This window comes from Leptonotus elevatus, chromosome 12, assembly GCF_054856555.1.
Source record: "Leptonotus elevatus isolate MCC_2025b chromosome 12, RoL_Lele_1.0, whole genome shotgun sequence".
Lineage (NCBI taxonomy): Eukaryota > Metazoa > Chordata > Actinopteri > Syngnathiformes > Syngnathidae > Leptonotus > Leptonotus elevatus.
Window position 1 is genome coordinate 5,546,641 of NC_141250.1, and position 26,598 is coordinate 5,573,238.

The window sequence follows — 26,598 nt, forward strand, 5'->3', positions numbered from 1 at the left end:
ATCTCTGCTTTTTGCAGATGATGTGGTGCTGCTGGCTTCTTCAAGCCGTGATCTCCAGCTCTCGCTGGAGCGGTTTGCAGCCGAGTGTGAAGCGGTTGGGATGAGGATCAGCACCTCCAAATCCGAGACCATGGTCCTCAGTCGGAAAAGGGTGGAGTGCTCTCTGCGGGTCGGGGATGAGGTCCTGCCCCAAGTGGAGGAGTTCAAGTATCTTGGGGTCTTGTTTACGAGTGAGGGTAGGTTAGAGCGGGAGATCGACAGACGGATCGGTGCAGCGTCTGCAATGATGCGGACGCTGTATCGGTCCGTTGTGGTGAAGAAGGAGCTGAGCCGAAAGGCAAAGCTCTCGATTTACCGGTCGATCTACGTTCCTGTCCTCACCTATGGTCACGAGCTGTGGGTCGTGACCGAAAGAACGAGATCCCGGATACAAGCGGCCGAAATGAGTTTCCTCCGCAGGGTAGCCGGGCTCTCCCTTAGAGATAGGGTGAGAAGCTCGGTCATTCGGGAGGGACTCAGCGTCGAGCCGCTACTCCTCCACGTTGAGATGAACCAGTTGAGGTGGCTGGGGCATCTGGTTCGGATGCCTCCTGGGCGCCTCCCTGGGGAGGTGTTCCGGGCATGTCCTACCGGCAGGAGGCCCCGGGGACGACCCAGGACACGCTGGAGAGACTACGTCTCACGGCTGGCCTGGGAACGCCTTGGGATCCCATCGGAGGAGCTGGCTGAAGTGGCTAGGGAGAGGGAAGTCTGGGCTTCCCTGCTAAAGCTGCTGCCCCCGCGACCCGACCCCGGATAAGCGGAATTGAAGATGGAACGGAACGGAACATTTACAGTTATCTCCAGTAACTTGATTTAGTGCCGAAACATGCAAGCTTGTGCACGTCCGGCGTACTTTGTGTGCTTTGAGGCTGGACACAATGCAGGGTTGGCAAGGGGAGGTAACGTAACTGAACGTGAACCTGAAGGGCGGATGTGAGCCCGCCCGAGCCTGACTTTTAACTTCCAGTCTTGTCTGATGAATCACACATGGTGAAGCAAGCAGCCTCTGCTTGTATGTAGGTGATATGTCGAGAGGCGCTTCATACAGCAAGCTCGGGCAATTTGGGCTTAGGTCGGACTCATGCTGACTACTGAATGCCAATGACGATGAAACTGTTACCCCGTTCGTCGTACTGCTTTTGATGGGCTTTTATATTGCATAGTCCCAATTTAGAGTTGCGCACATAACCCCTATAACGCCAAACGTATCATATTAACTACAAGACATTTTGATCCCACTATTTCACGAGTATAATATTTTTTCCCCATTAAAACCCTGACGTATATGATCTGACACATGCATTGCACGGATAATCCATTAGAGGGCAGTAATCACCCAGCTGATGGCTTTTCCAGCGACCATACAAGATCGCCACAATTGAGAAAGGAGAGCCACCTGATTTTGAAAATGTTCTTTGTCAAATATAGTGGTTGCGGTAAGCAAAAGTTGATAAAAATTTACGTAGACAACATTATAAGACAGGGGTAGGGAACCCTGGTTCTCGAGAGCCTCTGTCCTGCCTGTCTTCCATGTCTCCCTCCTCCAACACAGCTGACTCATATTATCAGCTCATCAGCAATCTCTGTAGAAGCCTGATAACGATCCTGTTCATTAAATCAGCTGTGTTGGTGGAGCGAGACATGGAAGACAGGCAGGACAGTGGTTCTCGAGAACCAGGGTTCCCTACCCCTGTTATAAGAAGTGAATGGGTGGATATGATGTGGAAGTACTCAATATTTTTGAAAGTGTTAAAAGTGTATACAATTTTAAACAGTAGGTTTATAAAGTCATTTTACGCCGAATCAGTCAACTGTAATTTGGGATTTTTTTTTTAATTTGCCATGTAATCCTCAAAGCTTGATTTTTCAACCAAACTAATAAAATATTTCAATTACATGATTGATCATTTCCCAAAATAACAAACACGACAGAGATGCAAGTTCTGCACAGGCCACTTTGCCTATGTCTACTGCAAGAAATGCAAAGTACACCTTTGCCTGAACAAGAACAGAAACTGTTTTGAGGCTTTCCGCGGTTCAAAATAAAGTCGAGTCGAGTTCTCAAATCCCAATACCGGAAATGTTCTTTCTGATTTTTGGAAGTACTAATATATTTGATATGCCTGTTTATCATTCTATTTTTGACAGTTATAAATGTACGAATTTAAAGCATCGTGACCGGATGTATCAAATATGACACAAAAGTCATATGTAGAAGTGTGATTTTCATTTTTTTTGTTTGTTCAAAAAGACTAATGAATACTCAACAAAAAAATCTGAATTTTCTCTCATATATTTCATGGTTCGGGCTTGATAGGGTTAGGTTTATTGGAAGAGATGAGACCTAATAGCAAGAGCAAGAAGAGTAAAGTTCCTCAACTAAACGCCGACTCTTGTTGTTTAGAGCATGTGAATATCTGTTTGTTAAAGTGACCCCATTTAAATTCCTGTTAACCCATCTATTGTATAAATTGCTTTTATATTAGCATTAAAAAAAACTTAACCTTTGTTTGGTTAAACATTGTGGTGTTTAAAAAAGCTATATTTATTTCTCTTCTGATTTATTTGAAAGTTTCTTAGTAACAAGAATGACTAATAGTTCAAAGCAAGCCTGCTTTGTCGCTTTGGAAAATTGCGAGCAACAGAGTGAGAACATAAACAAAGAAATACTTTAATTAGCTTAAATGTGTTTAAAGAATGTGGTAGAGTTAAAAAAGAAAGTTGTCAAAAAGTAAAAACAGAGCTTCACTATGTTATCCGTCTCAATATCGGATGCTGGAGTATCATTACTGTTCCATGAGAGGCAACAATATTTCATCCTCAAGCAACATGTCATTGCTTAGTATTCACGGTGGTCGCCTAGAGAATTCCTGAGCGTCTGTTATTGATCAGTGGCCTTGCAGAAAGAAGCAACAACTTGAGGAACGGAAACAAAGATCAGACATTTATCGAGTCTGAAAGTTTCTGCGAGACCTTCAGGCGGGCACGAATGATCGCAACTTCACTTGTTTGGTAAACATCGTCATCAACTCCGATGCCGGTGACGCAAACGTATGGATTTCCAATCCCGCCGTTCCCTCGTCAATGAGCACTGTTTGCCTTTGTTCACGCAAGCGTGCCAGAAAACGTCTTTTCATTAAGTTGACCAGACGGGGTCGGACAGACGTGCTTAGCGAAAGCAGGTCAGCGAGTATTTAGGTGGCCCGAGCATGAGCGGCCTGGCTGTGCTGATGATGCTGAGGGCCTCGGACGTTTGGGTACATTGATGTTGTGGCTGTGGGCTGATAATCCAGAGCGTGTGTATGTGTGCGAGTGTCGCATATTTTTACATTGACATTTCCGGGCACGACAACAACGCCATCCAGGAAACTGTGTGAGCACGGTCTGGTAGTCTCTCTCTCATACAGCACTCGGCTTTTGTCCCAAGAGGACTTGTATGGGTTCTAATCCACTGGTCCGCCCTCTACTCTCGCTCTACTCTCGATCTCTCTCACTCTTTGGATTGTTCATCTGCGATTTGATCGTTGGCTTAGTTGCTGTCCGCAGGAAAAGTCAAAGAGCAGATGGGAAATGGAGCAAAGGCTGATGGTGGGCGACTGAATCAGGAAAGTACAAATAAGAGGATGAAAAAAAAAAATCCTCGGTTGGGACATTACATTAAGTACACCTGTTCAATCTTATGCAAATTTCTGTGCAAATCCAGATACAATTACGGATGCAATTTAGTGAAATTAAACAATATGTTCGAGTAGTATTGGATACAATTCTGGGGCAGAAATTGAACTAAAGTAAATTGCGAGGGCTCCGTGACTTATGAGTGTAATTTGTTTAATGACCACGTAAATAAATTTCAGGTCATTCCAAATTGTTACAATGGTTATGCCTAATGTTTGGCTTTGATAGATTTTCCCTCTTGTCTTAGCTTCCAAATGGTTTGCTTTTCTCTTATAGACAGCTCTCTGGTCTCCATGCTTGTTTAACAGCAAATGCAGTTCTCACAGGTCAAAGCCAAAGCCAAAAACAAGCACTTATCTCATTTTTAAGCAATCGATCTAAAAGGCACCTCCAACTATTAATACCCATCAGTCACATGTTCCAATACTTTTGCTCACTTGGAAAGAGAGCGAGTACAAGCAAAAGGTGCTCTATTTGAGTTGTTTAGCACAGTGGTTCCCTACCTTTTTTCAATGATGTACCCCCTGTGAAATATTTTTTCAGCCCCCCCAACAGCACAAAGCATTTTTGGTGTAAAACAAAACAAAACAAGGGGACTGTGTATCAAATTCCCATTGAGATGAATAAAAATGCCATTCATCTGTTGCAGTGTCCCCAAAACAACAACAACCACACTTTTTGTGTGTTGCTTGACATATAATACAGTTCTGTACATGACACTGACACAATTCGAGATTGTAGCACATGCCAATAACACAGATGCACCAAAGCAGATTTTTCAGCTCTCAGGTTGCCCTCATTGGCTTCCCGTGCATTCCCTTACATTACATTATTGATGATGATGATAATGTCAGGTTACCTTGGTATGTAGGTCTGTTTGTAACACACCTCTTCACACACTCTGAAGATACAATCGAAAGATGACACACAAATGCATAATTTATTCAGTTTCAAGATAGGCCTGCATAGTTGCTTATTGTGAAAAAAGACAAATTAAGATACAATCTCAGTATGACGCAGTTTCGGTGTACGCCACTCCAAAATACCTCCATAGTAATACATCTTACTCAATTGATACCTCTCTGACAGCGTCAGGTATTGCATCATAGGCTTTGCTGACACGAACCTGCTTCCGCAGGAGCGCCGCCGCTCATTATGCTATGCGAGCAGTTATTAGCGGGTCCCCTGGCTGACACCTCCTCACCGCATCGCTGATGAAGGTTGTCAAAGCGCCGACGTTTGCCCGCCATGCTGCGATGGAGCTGTCAATCAAAGTCTGGGTGGTGGGTGATCGTAAGTGCAGGGAGCTGACATGTGAGCAGCGTGTGTTTATCAACCTATTTTTAAATTCAGGACCTAGTGTGATGGTCTTTCCTGACATTTCACACATGCACAAACTCACACACACGCACATAAAATCTACATAAGTTTACACTCATTGCAAATACAGTGGGGTGGTCATACTTATTTTATTTAAATTTTTTTTGAGAGTGTGGTGGGCATACTAATGCAACTTCCATCTTGTTGCATCTTAACGTCAAGGAACTTTGTTGAAGTGAGTTGAGAAGTTTCATTCGTACAATGATAGCCTTGTTGTCATGAAATAAAAGATCATTTTAAACAGTTTTTCTTAAAGTGGAAGTCATCCTTAAACATTTCTTGACAATAATATGTTATTTGTAATCTCACTAGTGTAAACATGACATTCTGATTAATATTAGATTTGTGGAATATGAGTTATGCAGCAAAATCCAGCAGTTTTTATCCGTCTCAGGGGGCGGCCATTTTGCCACTTGCTGTCGACTGAAGATGACAGTTGCTCAGGCCTCAGGCAACGACCAATCACAGCTCACCTGTTTTGTGAAGCTGAGCTGTGATTGGTTGTTACTTGTTACACAACTGTGATGTAATTTTCATTCAACAGCAAGTGGCAAAATGGCCGCCCCCTGAGACGGATAAAAACTGCTGGATTTTGCTGCTTGACTCATATTCCACTAACACAATATCACCCAGAATACCATATTTAGACTAGTGTTGACATACTATTGTTGACTTCCCCATAAAATGAATTTTTTGCATGGCCAATTGTGAGTTATGATAATTTTATTCTCAGTTCTTTCACGTGCCTCCTTAAAAATTCCAATGAATTCCGACATTCATCATTCCATTATAAACTGTTTCCCTAATGTCAGGCCATAATAATAATTAGCTTTTGCAATGAAAATGACGTTCCCATTTAATCTTCATGAACATTTTAACCAATTATGTATGTGTAATTATTGCTTCCAAAAGGAGTGGAATAAAAGATCCCGGCATCTTACTTTGAGAAAAGCATCCGGTCAGCGACTAAATAAGGATGTGCATGCGTAAAGAAGATGGAGGGAAAACAAAAGACTAAATTTAGAAAATGGGATTACCAAGTGAAAGCCAATACTAACACGCACTTTGTCAATCTTCATCACTCGCCACGTGTCTTTTGTATTAATAGATGAAAAGAAAATTGTACATCCTGCCTGGCTACAACAAAGCCCCGCCCAATCTTTGTGCATGTTCCACACAATGACTGTTATTCCTGATCTGTGACCTGTCCGTTTGTCATTATCGTGTGGTGCACGCTGAGCAGGATAGGGGATCAAATGCCGTCTTGAGGAAATAATGGAAATGTAAATAATCTGTGCCAGGGTCAATGATGCAATCATAATTGTACAAGATCATGAAAATATTTGTTGTTCTTTTTTTCTTTCGTTTTCATTACATCACCGTAAAGTACATGTCCCAAGCAAAAAAAAAATCGGCAATGTCTAAGTAATTTTTGTCAGGTTTTGGTAAAAGCAACGTTAAGAACTGTAAAATGTAAAATTTATGAACATTTAAAAACTCTTTTGATGTTTCATAGTAGCTCGTTTAGAAACAAGATCGCCTTTGATTAAGTGTCCCCAAAAATGTCACAAAAAGCCACAGGTAAAAGTAAAGTAAAACTTCTGTTCGGAGATCGACGTTTTCACCTAGGGGTGTACTCACTTTTGTTGCCAGCTATCAATGGCTGCATTTGAACTCATTTGCTCCCAAACACGTAAAAATACATTCTATTTTAAATATTACCACACTCCCAAAGACGTATTTATAAATGTTTTAACTTTTTTTTTTGTAATGTTAGAGCATACAGAAGGCTTTGATGCAGCCTCTCAGAATGGTTGAAGAAATGGTAGTTATTACAAACACGGCCAGCAGGTGGAAACAGAGCAAGCGAGATCAACCAGGGCCATGTTGAAAAAAGCTAATTTCCCCACAGTTTTAAACAGATTTGTGAATAATGATGAAACTTAGCTATATTCTAATGCTAATTGCTGCAAAACGGAAACAGATAGAAATATAAAAAAAAATCCTGATGAAAGAAGAGACTAATCTTTCTTTTGGTTGGTTCCATGTTTTTATATCAATAGAACAATATTCTGTAGGCCTTTCAAAATCAGTCCAAATCCAGTAAAACAGCTGGGAGCGAAGGGGGTTGCTTCAGTGAAAATGGCTGCAAGTGAATGAGTTAAGTTATTTTGAGGGAGCAATACATTGACACTGCTTGTGTACTGCTAAGCTTTATTATGTTAAAGTATCATTTCTTCAGTGTTGTCCCATGAAAAGATACAATTAAATATCTGCAGAAATTTGAGACCTTCTCACTTTGGTGAGATCATGTAGATGATTAAGTGTTGATGTTTAGCTAGTTACTGGTCTTGGTGGTGTGTTTCTCCTTCCTGCTTCTGTTCCCATTTCCCTTGACTTGATTGGACTCTCGGTTCAAGCGGCTATTGTCCAGCTTTTTGTCAACAAATGATTTTGAATGTCCTGTGTTTGGCATTGTGCATTTTAGTCTCAAAATCTTGTTCTTGACAGTCTTAGTTGTAAAAAGTGAACCCATGTATACCATATAAACATTTTTCTGATGCTATTAGCATATCGAACCAAACTGAAACTGTTCAGTGTAAACTGGGTGCTTACACAGGTATGCACACACATTTTGACCACCACACTTTTTTTTTTCCCCCAGGATCCTTCGGTGCAGAAGGTGGGCGGAGGCAGAAAGAAGACTGTGTCATTCAGCAGCATGCCCTCAGAGAAGAAGGTACGTGTTATACCATATTTCATAATAACAAGCAGATACCATGCAACATAGTTAAGCGCTTTAATGTGAAATCTTTTAATTTGATGAGAATCTTGTCGTTGAACAGGAATGTGGAATTTTTAAACCAAGTTCACCTTTTCACTCAGCTTCTTTGAGAATAACATCTACAACCACGGAAACGCTGCCATCCCTAAGAATGCAGTAGCTTTTGACATATCCATCAAGACATAATGAAGTGCTGTACTGTATTTGGGGGAAATAGAGCCTTTTATACAGTAATTATAATTTATCATTACAAACAAAATTGGTTTAAAGAGCTTCTACAAATGGAAGTAATGTATATTGGATATTGCAGAAACCTAAAAATATCTAGGCAATTACTAATGCTGTTGATTTCGGGCAGCTGTGGCTTAAGCATTAATGAGTGCTGTACTTAAGAGTTGCAAAATTCTGGGAATGATCAAAGTTTGATACTTTCCATGGGAATTTATGAGAATTATATTGGAATAAATAGTAATAGAGCAGGAATGTACAACATTAAAGGGTGGATCGCAATAGGGAATTTAAATATAGTTGGGGAAATTATATTTCATAATACTGATTAAAGCAACCGGATTACATGCAAGCACTTAAGAATTGAGTAACAATGCTTGAGAAGCTTGAGGGGAGGTATTTTTTATCTATTAATTTTTTTAGTGTGTATGAAATGTGGTAGTTTGCCATTAATTTACCCTTAATTCCCAGCTCATTCCCATGAATTACTTTATTATTATCTAGCAATTCAAAAATAGTTACAAAATTTCCCATCTTAACTTCCCATTTAAATTCATCAGAAGCCTTCCAGAAATTTGCTGGAATTTTTCCACCCCTTTTCAATCGTCTAAAAAATGTAAGGAATGGGGGCGGCATGGCTTAGTGGCAGAGTAGTCATCTCCCATATGTGAGGTTGTGGGTCCGATGGCGAAGTGCCCTTGACCAATACACGGAACCCCGATTTACTCCCATGGACCTGTCAGCACCTTGCATGGCAGGCGCCGACCACTGGTGTGTGAACGGGTGAATGTGAGAAGTTGTAAAGTGCACTGGGCACCACATGGTGTAGTTAAAGCTCTCCATAAAAAGCAGTCCATTTATTTTCTTCAACAGGTCAACAGCGCGGCCGACTGCGTGGCCTTCATGCAGGGCGGATGTGAGCTGAAGAAGGTGCGCCCCAACTCCAGGGTGTACTGCCGCTTCTACACGCTGGAGGCCGACCTGAGCTGCTTGCGCTGGGAGCCGTCCAAGAAGGACGCGGAGCGGGCCCGTCTGGACGTCTCCAGCATCCGAGAGGTGCGAACCGGAAAGAGCACCGAGACCTTCTTGCATAACGGGCCCATCTCTGAACAATTGGCTGAGGACGCCGCGTTCTCTATCATTCATGGGGAGGACTACCAGGTAAGACCGGGACAAATTATTTTGAATGTATTGGATATTAAAGGGAAAGTACAGCGAGAAATGTAGTCAAACTTGTATTTCATTAATCATTAAACGTTGTTGTTTTTTTAACCTAAACAATTTCATCCCTACAGTCTCTAGATTTGGTGGCACTCTCAGCAGACGTCGCCAATATCTGGGTGACAGGCCTCCGCTACCTGTTGGCGCACCCCTTGGTTGTTGGGGGTGTACTCGGAGGAGTTGGCGGTCTGGGAGAAGGAGGAACGATGGGGGGCAGTCTGGGCAGCAAGATGAGGAGCGAGTGGCTGGCGAGCGAGTTTGCTCGAGTGGACGAAGATGGTTACGGCATTGTGTCCGAGGACGTGGCGGTCTCGACTATCGTGAAACTTTGTCCTGGTATCAAGGAGGCTAAGGTGCGACTAATTATATTTGCTATCACATAATACCATGGGAAAGCTGCGTAATTGTCTTTTAAATTAATTGACTCCTATCACACAGCAAATCATCACAATCATGATATACAGTCAACCCATTTTCATCTTGGGGGATACAATCCAAACCCACCTTTAGTAGGTAAAATTCCATGATATATAGGGAACAAAAGTAAAACTGTTTTCTATCGAACTGATATACATTGGATGCACAAACCCAATTCGAAAAAAGTTGGGACACTATACAAATTATGAATAAAAACTGAATGCAATCATGTGGAAGTGGCAAATTTTCATATTTTATTCAGAATAGAACATAAAAAACAGTTCAAAAGTTTAAACTGAGAAAATGTATCATTTTAAGGGAAAACTATGTTGATTTTAAATTCCATGATGTCAACAAATCTCAAAAATTTTCATTTTCACCACTGTAAGGCATCACCTCTTCTTCTTACAACAGTCTGCAAACGTCTGGGGATCGAGGAGACAAGTTTCTCAGGTTTAGAAATAGGAACGCTGTCCCATTCTTGTCTAACACGCGTCTCTCTAACTGTTGAACTGTCTTGGGCTTTCTTTGTTGCACCTTCCCCTTTATGATGCGCCAGATGTGCTCTATAAGTGAAAGAAGTGGACTGCAGGCTGGCCATTTCAATACCCGGATCCTTTTCCGAGGCAGCCATGATGTTGTAATTGGTGCTGCATGTGGTCTGGCATTATCGTGTTGAGACATGCAAGATCTTTTCTGAAAATGATGATGCCTGGATGGGAGCATATGTTGTTCTATAATCTAAATATACCTTTCTGTATTGACGATGCTTTTCCAGATGTGGAAGCTGACCATGCCACACGCACTCATTTAACCCTATACAATCACAGATGCAGGCTTATAACTGAGTGCTGACAACAACTTGGGTTGTCCTTGTCCTCTTTAGTCAGTATGATATAACGCCCCAGTTTTCCACAAAGAACTTCGAATTGTGTTTCGTCTGACCACAAAACAGGTTTCCACTTTGCCACACTCCATTTTAAATAAACCCTGGCCCAGAGAAACGCCTGCGCTTCTTGGTCTGCTTTAGAAATGGCTTCTACTTTGTACTGTAGAGTTTCATCTGGCAACGGCGGCTGGCGCGGTGGATTGTGTTCACCCACAATGTTTTCTGGAATTATTGCTGAGCCCTTTCTGTGATTTCTCTTACAGTAAGCATTCCTGTTTGCAGTGCAGTGCCGTTTAAGGGTCCGAAGATCATGGGCATCCAGTATGATTTTTCGGCCTTGACCCTTACACACAGAGATTGTTCCAGATTCTCTGAATCTTTGGAAGATGTTATGCACTGTAGATGATGATGACTTCAACCTTTTTGCAATTTTTCGCTGGTAAACATCTGATATTTCTCCACTATCTTTTTGCGCAACATTGGAGGAATTGGTGATTCTCTACCCATCTTCGCTTCTGAGAGACACCGAGAAGCACTTTTTATACTCCAATCAAGTTGCCAATGGACCTCATTAGTGGTAACTGGTCTTCCAGCTGTTTTTTTTACAAGTGCAATTGACTTTTAGCAGCCTCTTATTGCTACCTGTCCCAACTTTTTTTTTGATTTGTTGGCACCATGACATTTACAGTCAACATATTTTTCCCTTAAAATTATACATTTTCTCAGTTTAAACTTTTGACCTGTCATCTATGTTCTATTCTGAACAAAATATTGAAATTTGGCACTTCCACATAATTGCATTCAGTTTTTATTCGCAATTTGTATAGTGTCCAAACTTTTTGGGAATTGTGTTTTTAATGTTCATAAAACCATTTAATTATGTCTAATGGAAGACTGCTAGTTTAATGCTAACATATGAAGCAAAACACGTATACAGGCTAAAGTAAATTAGCATTGTATTTACGATAATTGTAAATGTTAAATTTAATGTGTGTTTTTTTAAATAACAGAAACGGAGCTGCACCATGTCCAAAAAGAACATAGAACAATATGGGCAATTATTGTTTTCTGTCTCTGTCTTGTTCTTAACTCTTTTACTGCCAGACGTTGTCCAAAAAGACAACCCCAACAGTGCCAGCCAATTTTGAGCTTTTTCATCCATCTTTCAAGGCAAACAGAATATTGTGTGCTATAACTACGCAAACATGGTGGATGCCATATGAAAGATTGGATTCCATTTTTTTCATTAGAAAAAGTATGTATGTATGTATTAGTAAAATCATGATTCTACCTTTCTCCGTTCTTCACTAATCACCATTTGAAAATAGGTAATTTGAGTGACACCAAGCGAAAATGAAAAAAAAAAGAGCTTTATTTTTTTCAAAGATACATTTTCTGCACTACAGTGACTTTGACACAAATATTTTTTGTTTAGTGACGCTCTGTGAATTACATTTATTGTGCTAAAATGCTTTGATCATTCACGTCATCCTTGAAAACGTTCTATTTCCTAAGATCCGCCCTGTTTTCATGTAATTTGATACACGGGAGCCCATTGAAGAGATGCAATGCTGCCATCTGCTGGCCATAGTTAGTGGGTGTCCTCCCCCCCCCCCCCCACCCCCCGCGCCCCATCCCATTCACAAACCAGAGCTGCACAAGACTTTGTGCTGCCCATTGAGAAAAAAAAAACGTAGTTGACGTCAATTTATGTTATTGGCAGTACTCAGTGGGCGTGTCCTCAATGTCAATTAATGTTTTTGGTGAGAAAAAAGTTAATTTGGCTGTTTTTTTCCCAACGGACCTCAGTGCTGCCAGCATGTTGAGGCTAAGTGAGGTACTATGCTGAAAATTTGCAAGTGTATATTTGGACCTTCCTTTTATTTATTTTTTATTTTTTATTTATTTTTTATTTTTTCTCTAAAATAGCTCAGTATTGTTCATTCGGTAATGTCATCATCATTGCTCTTTTTTTTTTTTTTTATGTGTATGTGCGTGTGTGTATTTGTTAGTTCACCAAAAACCTATTAAAAAAAATCCCATGCCGTTCACCTAAACCGAACACCGCCGTCAGGAGACCCGAGGAAGGACCAAAGAAAACAAAGGAAGGTGAAATCCAGCATCGACCAGACACCACCCACCGGGCCACCAACCAGAGTTCTTCACCAACCCCAGAAACATCTAAATTCCAACAAATCCAAAAAATCAGGGAGACCTCAAGAGACCAAAGGAGAGACTGAGGAAAGGAAGGAAGGACAAACGAAGCAGAGTGAGATCCACAGACACCAGCCTCCACCGATTCAATGACCTGAGGAAGAAGCAGATTGCGTCTGAGTTTCGATAGATGCTGGTGTGGTGGATCTGGCATGCATGAAAATCTCCACCAAAGAGGGGAGCCGTCGACCCCTGTCAGGACAGAGCAAGCGCAACACCTCAGGGCCCCCCAGGCCGCGGCAGCGCCAAAGGACGACCCCCGGGCCCCGCCAGGGCCACCGGCCGGAGAGCAAACCCAGGAGCAGGAGCGCCCCTCACCCCAACACGGCCCGCGCCCCCAACCCAATGCAGCAGGACGGGGCACTGCAGGCCCGCCAGGCACCCCACCGGTCCACAGCCCCCGCTCCCCCCACGACCCCCCCGCCCCCCATCCACCCCCGCCATCCACCCCAATCCAACCCGAACAACCGGCAGCCCCCCAGCCCCCGACCCCCAGCCCCCGGGACCCTCCGCACCCAGGCATCGGCGCCGAAGAGGGGCCGGACAGCGGAGCGGAGAGGGCACCCGCGCCCACCCCACCCCCCGCCGCGTGGAGGGACGGAACACCGGGGGCAGAAGGGGAGATGGGTGCACCGGAGGACGGCCGGCACCCCCGAACCCCAGGCCCAGCGGGGAAAGGCCCCGGTCGTCACTCCAGCGTTCTTAGTGAAAGCTAACCCCTGTTACTGAGTCCGCCAGCTCGCCGACTGGCGAACTCTACCCCTAAACCTTGAATGTGACCCCACCCAGTGTATATACAAGTGTGTGTGTGTGGTGCATTACAATTGGGAGCAGGTGAACCGGAGCAGAGGGAAATGATATCCCCACGCTCCGATCCACCCGCCTCCCAGGTATGTAATGTGGTGCATTAAAAAAATATATATTTGGACCTTCCTATACACTGGAGAAACCTAACCTGTCTATTAAAAGGATACTAGACAAAAAAATACTTAAAAAAAAGGATCACTATGCTGCGATATCACTCAAGGTGTAAGTGCTTTGATCTTCCACTGATATCATGTACTTTTTTCTCCGTCAATGCTTTTAATGAGCTTACCTTTGATCTTTTAGCTGAAAGTATTTTTTCGTATGGATTCTCGAATGAGCTGCACTTTTATTTTTTGGGTTGAATTTTTACTTTTCAGATATCAAATATTGATATCAATGGCGCAGTGTAGCACTTGTATTATCGTCGAGATGAAAAAAATGGTTGTGTGAAACAGTTTTGCAATGTCCTGCTTTGTGAGGTTATGTATAAATGGCAGAGGTTACCTTTTTTATGTGCCAACTTTGCAGGATTGCTATGTGAAAGAGGCTATTTTAAGTATAAGTATTTAATGTCACACCAGACATCGACACTGATGCCTAATTATCTGATCGTATTACGCCGTGACACTGTACCATTTTTGTTGTGTGTCACGACTGTAATGAATAAAATGTGCAGGATCACAGCCTATGGTCGCTGTCCTACAAACATTACATAAGAAGTGTGTCAGAAAAGTCCCGGGATAGAAATAAGATAGATTTCAAATCCAAACTGCCAACTTTCAAAGTAATCCCCCATTAGTGTAGCGCACTTTACCAGCAGCCACGAGTTGTCCTACCACGGTTCTCACCTCTTCTCCTACACTGAACGCAGCAAACGTCACAGGTTGATTACTTAAGATCCCACTTTGCTGGTTTCTGTGTAAAATGTGCAAGTAATTGTACTGTGTAGTGGATCTTCTTTTAACTCATTCACTGCCATTGACGGCTATAGACGTTAAAAATTCATTTTAATTATTTCTATTAGTTTACATTTTTTTCTCCACTTTTGCTAACAAGAGTATGAAAACCTAGAAAAAAAAATATTGTAAATTTAGAACAGATATACAATTTGTGATTAATCGTTAGTTAACTGGTGAAGTCATGTGATTAATTACAATAAACATTTTTAATCGCCTTACTTGCCTAATTAAAAAAAATATATATATTAAAAATAAGGGGTGTTTAATCGTAATTAATCGCATGATAATTTTATATCTGTTATAAATGTGCAATAAAATAATTCTAGGTTTTCATAAAAAATGAAATTAAATGAATTTTTTTTCAACTAATAGAAATAGTTCACATGAATTTTTGACGTCTATAGTCGTTAATGGCAGTGAATGAGTTAAAGCTCAGATGTGTCTCTTTTGTGGATCTCTGTGCGAAATAACTTCATCCCTTCTAAAAAAATCAAACAAGGTCAATGAACCTGCTTTGTTTGCAAATGTTAGGTAATTTCCTCAGGGAGGCGACCAACTTTTCACATTACATTGAGAGGAGATGCAAATCCGACTCTGCAACGAATTTGCCTTGATGAGAAAAAAAAATTCCAATGGTCTTTGCTTCAATTTATTGGTTTTCATTGTTGGCAGTGATTCTCTGGCTGCTTCATCCATTTGTGTCCTCTACTGTCAGAAAGGCAGACATGATTCCCCCCACAAGGAGCATATAACGAGAAAGAATGTTAAAAAGAAAAGAAATGAGATTAAAGAGTGAGCGCGAGTAGGACAAAGGATGAGTAATAGGGACGATATTATTACGCCGCCGCCGCCATGTATCTGGGTCATTTCCATTTCCTCGGCGAAACAAAATAACCAAAGTTTAATCAGATCAACTAACTTCATAGAACGAATGAGGCAAGAGTTTAGGAAAGTTTGTTAACATTCATCTCACTGATGGCACTCTTGTCATCTTTCGATTTATCCTCACAGGTCCGTCTGCGCTTCAAGGAGATTCAGCGCAGCAAGGAGAAGCTGACCTCGCACGTGACGCGCGAGGAGTTCCAGGAGGCCTACTGCGAGCTTTGCACCCGGCCCGACGTCTACTTCCTGATGGTGCAGCTGGCCAAGGACCGCGAATGTCTGGACCCTCAGGACCTGCGCCTCTTCCTGGAGACGGAGCAGGGTTTGTCGTTGGCCACCACCGAGGGCTGCCTGGAGCTCCTGAGGCGCTACGAGCCCTCGGCACAGGGCAAGGAGAGGGGTCTGCTGGGGCTGGACGGCTTTGCTCGCTATCTGCAGTCTGCCGAGTGCCAGCTGCTGGACCCCGAGCACGAGGGGGTGTGCCAGGACATGAACATGCCACTGTCACACTACTACATTAGGTACCCGATCCGTCACACAACTTTAGTAACATTTGTAGAGATAAGTTAGCTACTGTATTTTTCCACAAGTGTAAAATAAGTTAAACACTGAAACGTAAATCCAACATCAAACCACACTGTATTTACAATTTATAATTACAATTTTAACATGAATAACGGTTATTCAAGTGTCAAAATATGTAAACCGTTGGTAATATTAAAATGTAACAACAGCAAAATAGTCTGAACTTTAGGGATGAAGGCCGAATGGGAAATTGACTAAACATTTTTATGTTCTTAATTCATGCTTCCTTAAGTCATGCAAATTGTCAGCCTCAAACAATGTTTGTATAAACAATAGAAATAGACCGGTATGTTTTTTTTCAGGACCAATACAGATTATTAGCAGTCAAGGAGGCTGATAACTGATATTTGGAGCCCATATATAATAATAATATTGGCATCCTAATAAAAAAAAAAATACAAACTCCAATTCTTAATTTTGTTCGAATGTTTTTAAGTATTGACCTTTTGCATGTGATGTCACAGCCCTCATGGGAACGCCCCCTGGGGGACACTGGATGGCAAAAGAGCCACTTGCCTGTATTGTAACCATTGAATCTCAGCGTAAAGTCCTTTATCTAATCGATTATCTTATAAAATGGTCATATCTTGCTTTGCGGTCGGTTGTACAGACAGACAAAGGAGTAGACCAAATGTTGCTTTTTATCGCATACCTACTAATGAAGACAAAAGATGTCGATTAATAGCAGCAATCACCAGAAAGGACTGGCCACAAAGTATTCATGGATTTGCAGCGATCATTTTTTGTTAGTCGATAAATGTTGTAATTAGATGATAAATGTTCATACATTTTACTAGTAAACGTACACTCTAACAAAGATTGTAATAGAGGTTTCGAATTGCGTGTTTCAAATCACATTAACGAGCCAGATAGTTAGCGTCCACTCCAACTGCAGGAACACACCGATTAGTTTTAAAATGCACCTTCTTCAAAACTATTAAGTGCATTTGACTGTTTAATAATGGGGGATTTCGTCTTTGTGCTTGCAGTCATAATCATGAAATTACCACATAGCTTGCCACTACAATAGTCATTTATTCCATGCTAGTAAACATAGTAACGTAACATCATCAAAGCGTTTCAATATAGAACGGACTATGTAAAAATAAATCAGTTAGCATGATAAACAAGTTTTACCTTTGCATTATGAGGTATATTGTCCCCCGGTGTGAGCGTAGCATCTCGTCCCAGAGACCGCCAGTGACGAGCATTTAAATCAGCCCCGGTGTAAGGAGAAGATACGGCATCGACTACATAATGATATAGGTCGTGCACTGTGAATTCCGGCAAAGTCGGCGATTTGATTAACTTGGTAAAAACAGCATGCAACAGAAGAAACTAGCGATCTCCAACTAAAGTAAATATCGCGCTCTGAATCACGACTAAATGTGCAACTTCGACTGACAATATTTCACGGACGTTAACAATTTTAAATTCATCTATTATTTGCCATCAGATTTTAAAAAAAGGCCGATGCCTGATTTTCGGCAAATTGCTGAATATCGGTGCCGATAATTGGTCCAGCCGATAATTGGTCTATCCCTAACACACAATGTATTTTAACATCATTAACTGTCATAAAAATGTAAAAAAGTGAACCACTGAAAATATTAAAACAACAAAATCCTGTTAACTGAAATATCAAGGGTGTATTGTGAAGGCATTGCAGATTTTTTAATATTTTCTAATGTCACACACTTATACAAAGAAGTGAATAATGTCAAAAACAACAACAATACAACACGGTACCTTAACTGTGACAGTAAAAGGAATCTAAAAATGTCACTGTCATAAGACATTTAATTTAATACAGACAATAAAAGTTGACACTGTGAAAGTGAAAAAATAAGTTAAAAACTTGGAATTTTCAATACAATACCAGTACGAGTACTCAACTCTTAAGTAGCTACCGATATCACTAGTAGTTTGGATCCATGCCATTTGCAAAAACAGGACGGCGACAGATAATTTGAAAGAAAAACCTATATATACCAATATAGAATTCTTCCTTATCATTGCATGAAATAATGGCAATTTTTTATTCTTCTCATTTCTAGTTCCTGATCGTAAAATAGCCACAGCACTTGATACTGGTATCGGTTGCTCTCATGAGTACTGATACCTTGAAATAAGTTTGGGTATCGACCTGATACCTGGTATTGGCACCCGACCATCGCTATTAAAAAAATAAATAAAAACAAGCAAAAACATTAAAACAATAAAACAGTCTGACTTGGTGTTGTACAAATGATATTGTGACTCTGAAGTTTGCTAAATTGCTGCCTACTTCATGAAATATCCTGTTCCTACAGTCTTTTACAAGTATTTGTGGGTGACAGGAACTGAGCTCTGCCAAGAATAGCGAAAATCCACGAGTGTCAACCCTATAGATGCCACAAGATGGCTGCAATAGGTGTAGTTATAAGCGCTATATAAAAAGTAGTCCATTTAAGTAAATTGACTTTGGTTTAAATGAAACTCCTCAACTCATAGTTCATTGACTTTAAGATAACACCAGATGGTGCTAAAATCATAATTTTTTTTCTTTGACCAAATAGTTTAATCTACAACGGCGTATTAGGGCCACTTATAAATATTATTTTTTACAGGGTGGGGCGATATTCCGAGTTTTATTCTCGCGATATTCCGAGTTTTATTGTCGCAAATTTGCCACTTTATAAAATCGCAAATTTGCCACTTTATAAAGTCGCAAATTTTTGAGTTTTTTCTCTCAGAGTATTGCCCTTGTCCTCTAAAAAATATATATCTTTATACGTGGCCCTAATAGGCCGTCGTATAATCAATGAGGGATATGTTTGGAAAAAAAACCAAATCCACAAAATACCGTAGGTGGATTTGTGAATGCTATTCCATTAATACAGTATACGGGAGTTTCACTTGACACACTCGACATGTTGAAGTCTATCCTAAAAGGCCGAAAAACAAACAAAAATAACCCTAAATCTGTTGCTTAACTTGTTTAGTGGTAAGCTTCGGTCTAGCGTGAAATGCTGTCTTTATGCAATTCTACTGTAATATAATGTGTTCAATGATTGACAAATTCTGCCGGCTGTTTCCTCAGCACTTCATACCGGTCCTACCTTCTGGATGATCAGGTCCACGGCAGAGCAGACCTCGGCGGGCTGATCAAAGCCCTTCAGTCTGGCTGCCGCTGCCTGGAGTTGGGAGTAACCGACGGCCCTGAAGGGGAGCCTCTACTCGGCGTTGACTATGGTCCCGACATCGCTTGCCACCATCATCAGCATTACCCCCACCATGCCCCCGTCACCATCCGCTCCGCTTTGGAGGTGGTCAACAAGTACGCTTTCCTGACCTCGCGGTATCCGCTCTTGGTGTACTTGTGCCAACGCTGCTCACCTGCCCAGCAGCGTACAATGGCACAACACCTGAAGAAAGTTTTCGGCTCCCGCCTTTACACTCCGGAGTCCCTACCAGTCAGCCTTGGGGGTCGAGCCACCACTTTACCCTCCCCTGAGCAGCTGAAGGGGCGTGTCCTAATAGTGGGCAAGAAGCTCCCGCCGAATCATGAAGGATCTGATGCGGAAGTGTCTGAGGAGGAAGAAGAGATCGGAGGAGGGGGTCCTCTGGCCGGGCGGAGGATGACCATCCCGGGTGAGGAGGATCTGGGTGTGGTCTTGGTTGTGCCTCCGCCCTCTCAACCGAGGAAGCTTCGCCTACACAAAGACCTCTCAGACCTAGTGGCCATTGCTCGCACGGACAGCCGCCACTTTTATGCCCAACGAGCCGTTCACAAGCAACACTCGCCGCCCAACAGTCCCGGCTCTCCCGGCACTCCTTTGGTGAACGAGACCCCCTATTGGACGCTGTGCTCCCTGGGCGAGGGGGAGTCCGGGCGGCTGACCACAGAGAGCCCGGAAGACCTTGTCATGTTCACCAAGCGCACTTTAACCAGGGTGCGGCCCAGCTCGGTGCGCCTGGACTCCAGTAACCCCAACCCGCAGGGATACTGGAAAGGGGGCGTGCAGCTCGTGGCCTTAAACCAGCAGACCCCCGGAGCCATGCTGGACCTTCACAGGGGTCGCTTCTCTCAAAATGGAGGGTGTGGCTATGTCCTGCGACCGGCCGTTATGAGGGACGAAGTGTCTTATTTCAGCGCTCATACGCATGGCTGCGTGCCTGGTGTACCACCGCAAACTCTTCGCATTAAGGTTTATTTCCATTTTATATATTTGAAAGCTTGATTTTCATATTTCCGATTAAGGGGCCGATAACTATGGAGGACCCAAAATGCCAAAATAAAGAATAAATGAATGAAAATGAAAATAAAAATAAAAATGGATATAAAAATATATAATTCTAAAATTAAATAAAAATATATATAAATAGAAATAAAAACAACTCTCTCTCTCTCTCTATGTATGTGTGTGTATATATATATATATATATATATATATATATATACAGTGTATATATATATTTATAAGCAAAAATAAATATAAAAATAAATGTGGAAATAAATAAAAAATATGTATAAATTGATATTTAAATCTATTCAAATTGATCTTGAATTTGATCAAGAAATCAAATTGACATTTAAATCTATTTATATATTTATTTTTTGTATTTATTTCCACATTTATTTTCATATTTATTTTTATTTTTTGAATCTCTTATTTTCTATTTTATTTTTTTATGTATATATCTATATATTTGTGTTTTTATTTCCATTTATATTTAGTTTTTGTATTTAATTTTTGAATCATTTTGATTATATTTTTACATCCATTTTTATTTTCACATTTATTTATTTATTTATTTATTTATTTATTTATAATTTTGGCATTGTTGGTGCTTCATAGATAAAGTTACTTTATTTACTCCACTTGGCATGGCTGAATTGTTCTTGTGAAAGAAAGAGGGAGGCATCTATTTGTTGGCCGTTGTTTATTTGTCTTAGGTGACAAATTTGGGCAATTTGTTCTCCCTGATGTCATGTTCTGCCACACAGGTTATCAGCGCACATAACCTACCTAAACCTCAGGGATCAGGCACCAAGGGAGAGGTCATTGACCCTTATGTGGTCCTGGAACTACACGGCGTACCTGCCGACTGTGCAGAGCAGCGCACACGCACTGGGCTGCAGAACCAGGATGACCCCCTCTTTGACGAGACCTTTGAATTCCAAGTAAGACTTTGTCATAATTGCCATAAAATGTGCTGTCCTGTATCTGAATACATTTGGCAAATATAATAAAAAGCAGGAACATGGGCTTGATAAAAGCAGACAGAGCAGGAATATTGAGCGATTACTATTCGTTGTTTGTTGCTGGGGGAAGAGCTTGCGCATGGCGGCCAGCAACAGTGTGCCGATTAATATTTATCGACGGGCGGGTCTAACAGCATTCAACTAAAGTTACAGTGTTGGCAGTAATTTCAGCTCTCTGGCTGTGAGGTTATAAGTCCTAGTTGTGCTGTTCATAACGCAGACCATAAATTACTGTGTGTTTGTCAAAAGATGCAAGCCCCAAATTCCATTTGTAGAGAGATGTGAAGAGGGTTTGGACTCTATATCTTCACGTCTTGTACATCTGAGAAAATTACCAGCAATCACCTTTTGCTATAATTTTAAGTGTTTCCATATTTACCGCTTGATATTTTTTCAAGACAACCTCAGATGCCTTTCCTGAGTGATTTCCAATCATTCTAACTTACTTACTTTTCTGCTTGCACTTACTCTTTGAAACGCGAAGATGAAAGCACAATTATTCATAAACAACACGCACACCCCCCCCACGCACATGCACGCACGCACGCACACACACACACACACACCCCCACACACACACACACACCCCCCCACACACACACCCCCCCCCACACACACACACACACACACACACACACACACACACACACACACACACACACACACACACACACGAATAAACTTTAGAAAACATTTATGAAAGAAAAATGTTATAGCACATCAAATATGTTCGATGTAAACAAGCGCATTGTAAATTGTAATGTTAAGCAAAGAAAAAGAAATGGAAAAGGTTTTGCGGTCTGGGTTTTCATTACAACATGAGTAACACAATTGATTAAATATCAGCTAAATACACAAATTAATTCAAACCTTCATTCAATCAGATGCTAAGGTAACTAACATCTAACTCAAAGTATAAAGGCTATTGACTAGTATGAAAATAACCAGACATGCTAGCCAACAACACACAACATTTCTATTCCTATTTTTACTGCTACAGTACAATTATTTTTTTTACTTTAGGTTTTACAGTGAGAGTAGTAGAGTAGTAAAATGTATAAAAACATTATTGTATTGCTTAGCAACCTGTCACTTCTCACTCTCGCTTTCAAGAAATATAAAACGATTGTCTAACATCATTTTGAGGAATCGAAAAATACTTTTTTACCTGCACAGTTCTCCAAATAACAGCAAAGTGTGCTCGCTTCAAGATTTTATTTGTCATGTTTTATTGTAAAATTCACTCATAAAACAACAGTGAATAAGCATTGTGTTAAAACACCAAAATGTTGACACAATCTATACAGTTTCATTGAACAGAGGTCTGCCAGCTTTATACTAATGTATAATATAAAACAGAAATGTCAATGGCAATGAATGAATAAAAAAAAAGAGAATACATTATTACAAATTTGGGGCGTCAGGCGATTACAATTTGTAATCATAATTAATCGCATGACTTCACTAGTTAACTCACAATTAATCACATATTTGATGTCTGTTCTAAATGTACAATAAACAAATTCTAGATTTTCATACTCTTGTTAACAAAAGTGGGAAAAAATTTAATAGAAATAGTTCAAATGAATTTTTGACGTCTATAGCCGTCAATGGCAGTGAATGAATTAAACACAGCACAACGTTAATTATGCTGCAAGGCTTCAGTGCTACCCAAATGTTTCGGCACAATGTGGTACTACACTACACTGCAAGTGTACAGTTCTAAATTTGGATTTCCCTGTTTACTGTAAAATCCATAATCCAAAATCCAGCTGGGGCGCTAATGACGAACTGCGATATAGTAGAAGTTCCCTCTGTCTACAGTGGGGAAAATTGTTTTGAAACTTGAATTCAACCAACATCATGGAAACGTTATCGATTATAAAGCATTACAGAATGTATAGTTAGTACATAAAACTGTAGGTTGTTTAAAATGAATGACTTGTGTTTGCGTGCGCGATTACACCTCTTAATTGACAGCCACCGAGCATTGCTTACTCTTCTTCATCCACACAAAGCAATAACGGAGTCACGCTGCCGGCATACTCGCTCTTCTGCGACTTTTCCGCTGCTTCTCCCTCCGCCTTATTAGTGCGAAGGCTTCGTTGGAAATGTGTGAAATGTAATATTGCAAGCCCCTGTGCGGCGCGGCGGGCCGTGCCTTTTATTGTAGCGTGTAATTAAAGTGGATGCTGCGCCTCGATGGCTCGGCAAGTGACACCACATAACAGGGAACTCTGTTTGAGCCTCTGCGTGGCACAGTTTTGTGACGACATGATCGCACTATGAACACACAATGAAGCTTTTCTTTCATTTCCATATTCTTCTCCCTCTCAAAGCTAAACGCAGAAACGCAAAATAGACGACAGTATTACATTCAGACATACCATACATTCAGTAAAACTGTCAACACTATCCTGTACCCGGTTGCTCAATGCAAAGAACTCAAAGGCATGCTTGGATGAATGAGTTTGATGTGGAAGAACGAGTGCATGACAATTAACACTGACATTCTGATCCTGCATCTTCCAGAAGTCTCAAATCTGTTCAAATTCTCCGTAGGTGTCTCAATACTTCTGTGTGTACCTCAAATAAGATAAGATGCAATAAAGTAAGAAAACATAAGATAATCTTTCTCTGATCCCCAGAGGGAAATTTTGCATGATATCAAATCAACTTCTATCCAAAATAATGATCAATCAGATGCAATTTTGAGTGGAATTCTTCAGGGAAATCTTTCAGGTCCATTCATTTTCTATAAAGGTTGAACCTTTTCAAGTAAAGATAAATATTACGAATTATCTTCCCTGAAGTATGGTTAAAGGTCTTAACTCATTCAAACCCCAAAATTTATAAATATGTTTTTTAAAGCGTTGATTGTGGCAGCGCCATATAGAAAAAAAGGTTATGTTATGCTTGAAGGAAGACCACATTTCTCATGAGGACAAGCGCATTGCGTCGTTTCTGAGCTCACGGCAGCGAGTGAAACTCGGGCCAATGTTGATCTTTGACTGTCCTTTTATCCGGGTAGCTTCCATTTTTCTTTTTTGTCTCAGATAAAACATGTCAGTTTTGCAGCTTATGCCAGGAAAGCAGTAATTGTGCATCGACATTCAAATTGACTTCCATCTTTGTAACGAATGGGGAAAGGGAGAATTTACGTACGCCATAAAGCAGTCAGCACATTTGTAGTTTTTTGTGTGGCAGTGTTCCTACCATCCTCCTCAAAGTTGCTTGGTGCCAGTAAAAATTATACAAAAAAACCTTCAGGCCATGGCAAAGCTACCATTCAACTAGTTTTAAGTCGATGTTTCATCAGAAGAGTTATGAAAATATTTTATTAAGGTTGAAAAGTTCCTTCACTCCCCAAAACATATTTATACGTTGTTTTTTTAATGCTAGTGCATACAGAAGGCTTTGATACAGCTTCTGACATGAAGAGGTCACTTAAATCAATGGTAGTTATTACAAAAAACGTCCAGCAGGTGGCAGCAGAGTATAAGAGATCAACCAGGGCCATGTTGCAACAAGCTCTTTTTGCCAGTGTTTTCAACAGGTTTGCGAATAATGACTTTGAAAACTTGGTTATATTCGAATGCTAATTGCTGCAAAAACGGAAACAGATACAACTATCCTTTATTTTATCCTGATGAAAGAAGAGACTCTAATCTTTCTTTTGGTAGGTTCCATGTTTTTATAGCAATAGAACAGAATATTCTGTGGACCTTGCAAAATCAATCAAAAGCCAGTAAAACAGCTGGGAGCGAAGGGGGTTGTAGTGACTTGACTTGACTTGAAAATGGCTGGGAGTGAATGAGTTAAGTGGTGAAAATGTCCTAGCACGGTCCATGTAGTTCCTCACGGACAAGATTCAGGTTAATTCATTTTTCGTCATATTTTCTTCACTTTTCACTTCCTGTAGGTGGATGTGTCCCAATATTTTTGTCCATATCATGTACGTGACTTTGCAATGCCAAACTTTTTCTCCATAATTATGTCATGTTTAGGATTTTGCACAACACTCATCCAAAGCAATGATGAGTCAGACACACTTTTGAGCGGCGATCCTCAGGGGAATGTTAGCAGTCCATTCATCCCCCCCGACCCTATTAAATAAATTAAAGCGCGAAAGCTATTATTGCTGCAAATCTGTATTCTATTAACCTGCAATGTGTTCCAATCCTTTTGTATGTATTCAAAACGTCCTGTCATTCATTTGTCGATTGGTCACAATTTTCATTTGCAAGATGCACACGTGCGCATATGATCACATAAAAACATCTTTGGTCACATCTTTTCCTCCGTCTCCAGGTGAACATGCCCGAGCTAGCCCTTCTCCGCTTCGTTGTGCTGGACGACGACTTCATTGGAGACGATTTCATCGGCCAGTTCAGCGTGGCGTTCGAGTGCCTTCAGTCCGGCTACCGCAACGTGCCCCTGCTGGGCCTGATGGGGGAGCCCTTACCCCACGCCAGCCTCTTTCTCCACGTGGCCGTCACCAACCGGCGAGGGGGCGGCAAGGCCCACCGCAGGGGTCTGTCGGTGAGACGGGTGGGACGACGCGGGCGCGAGTATGTTACGTTGAGGAACACGGGGATCAAGGCAGTGGATGAGACCTTCAAACTAGCCAGCGCGCCATTGAAAGAAGTGATGGACCTGCGGGAAGAAGCTCAGGTAAAGTTACTCTCATTGTTTTGCTACAATGGGTGCAAGTGCACTGAAGAAGACCCAATGCCGGTACTTAAACTGTATTAATGATTCTGCCTTTACAAAGATAATAATGCTCAGTTTTAGATCATTTGAACAATATGTTTATAATTGTGGTTGCATTGGTAGACAACTGCACTTGTACGTAAAACTTAAATCCATCCATCCATCCATCCGTCCATCTGTCCGTCCATCCGTCCGTCCATCCGTAAGTCCGTCCATCAGTCCATCCGTCCATCCATCCATCCGTCCATCCATCCATCCATTAATTGTCACAAAAGATTTTGAGGCACAAAGATAACATTCTATCTCCACACATGAAGGCCAGAGGCCAGATTTGAACCCACAACCTCTGAATTGTGAGGCACATGTGCTTACGAGTCACCAACTGTTCAATACAGCCAAACTGTTTAGTAAATGCACTGGCTTAAAAACAAAATGTAATCCTATTAACATTTCAGCTATTTACTCATTTTTGTATTATTACTACGCACACCACAGATTCAGAGTCACTGACAAATGCGTAGAAAGTTACCTACCCTTAAAAAATATTAAATTG

General features: G+C 41.2%; 1 protein-coding gene across 1 annotated transcript in view; it reads left to right on the plus strand.

Moving 5' to 3' along the window:
- plcl1 (phospholipase C like 1) overlaps positions 1–26,598 on the plus strand; it is an 89,797-nt gene that overhangs the window by 51,120 nt on the left and 12,079 nt on the right. The window contains exons 2-8 of the mRNA XM_086091170.1: positions 7,763–7,837; positions 8,984–9,271; positions 9,406–9,684; positions 15,629–16,020; positions 19,167–20,274; positions 21,075–21,251; positions 25,644–26,006. Of these exons, the coding sequence (XP_085947296.1) occupies positions 7,763–7,837; positions 8,984–9,271; positions 9,406–9,684; positions 15,629–16,020; positions 19,167–20,274; positions 21,075–21,251; positions 25,644–26,006 (2,682 nt within the window). The remainder of the gene's footprint in view (positions 1–7,762; positions 7,838–8,983; positions 9,272–9,405; positions 9,685–15,628; positions 16,021–19,166; positions 20,275–21,074; positions 21,252–25,643; positions 26,007–26,598) is intronic.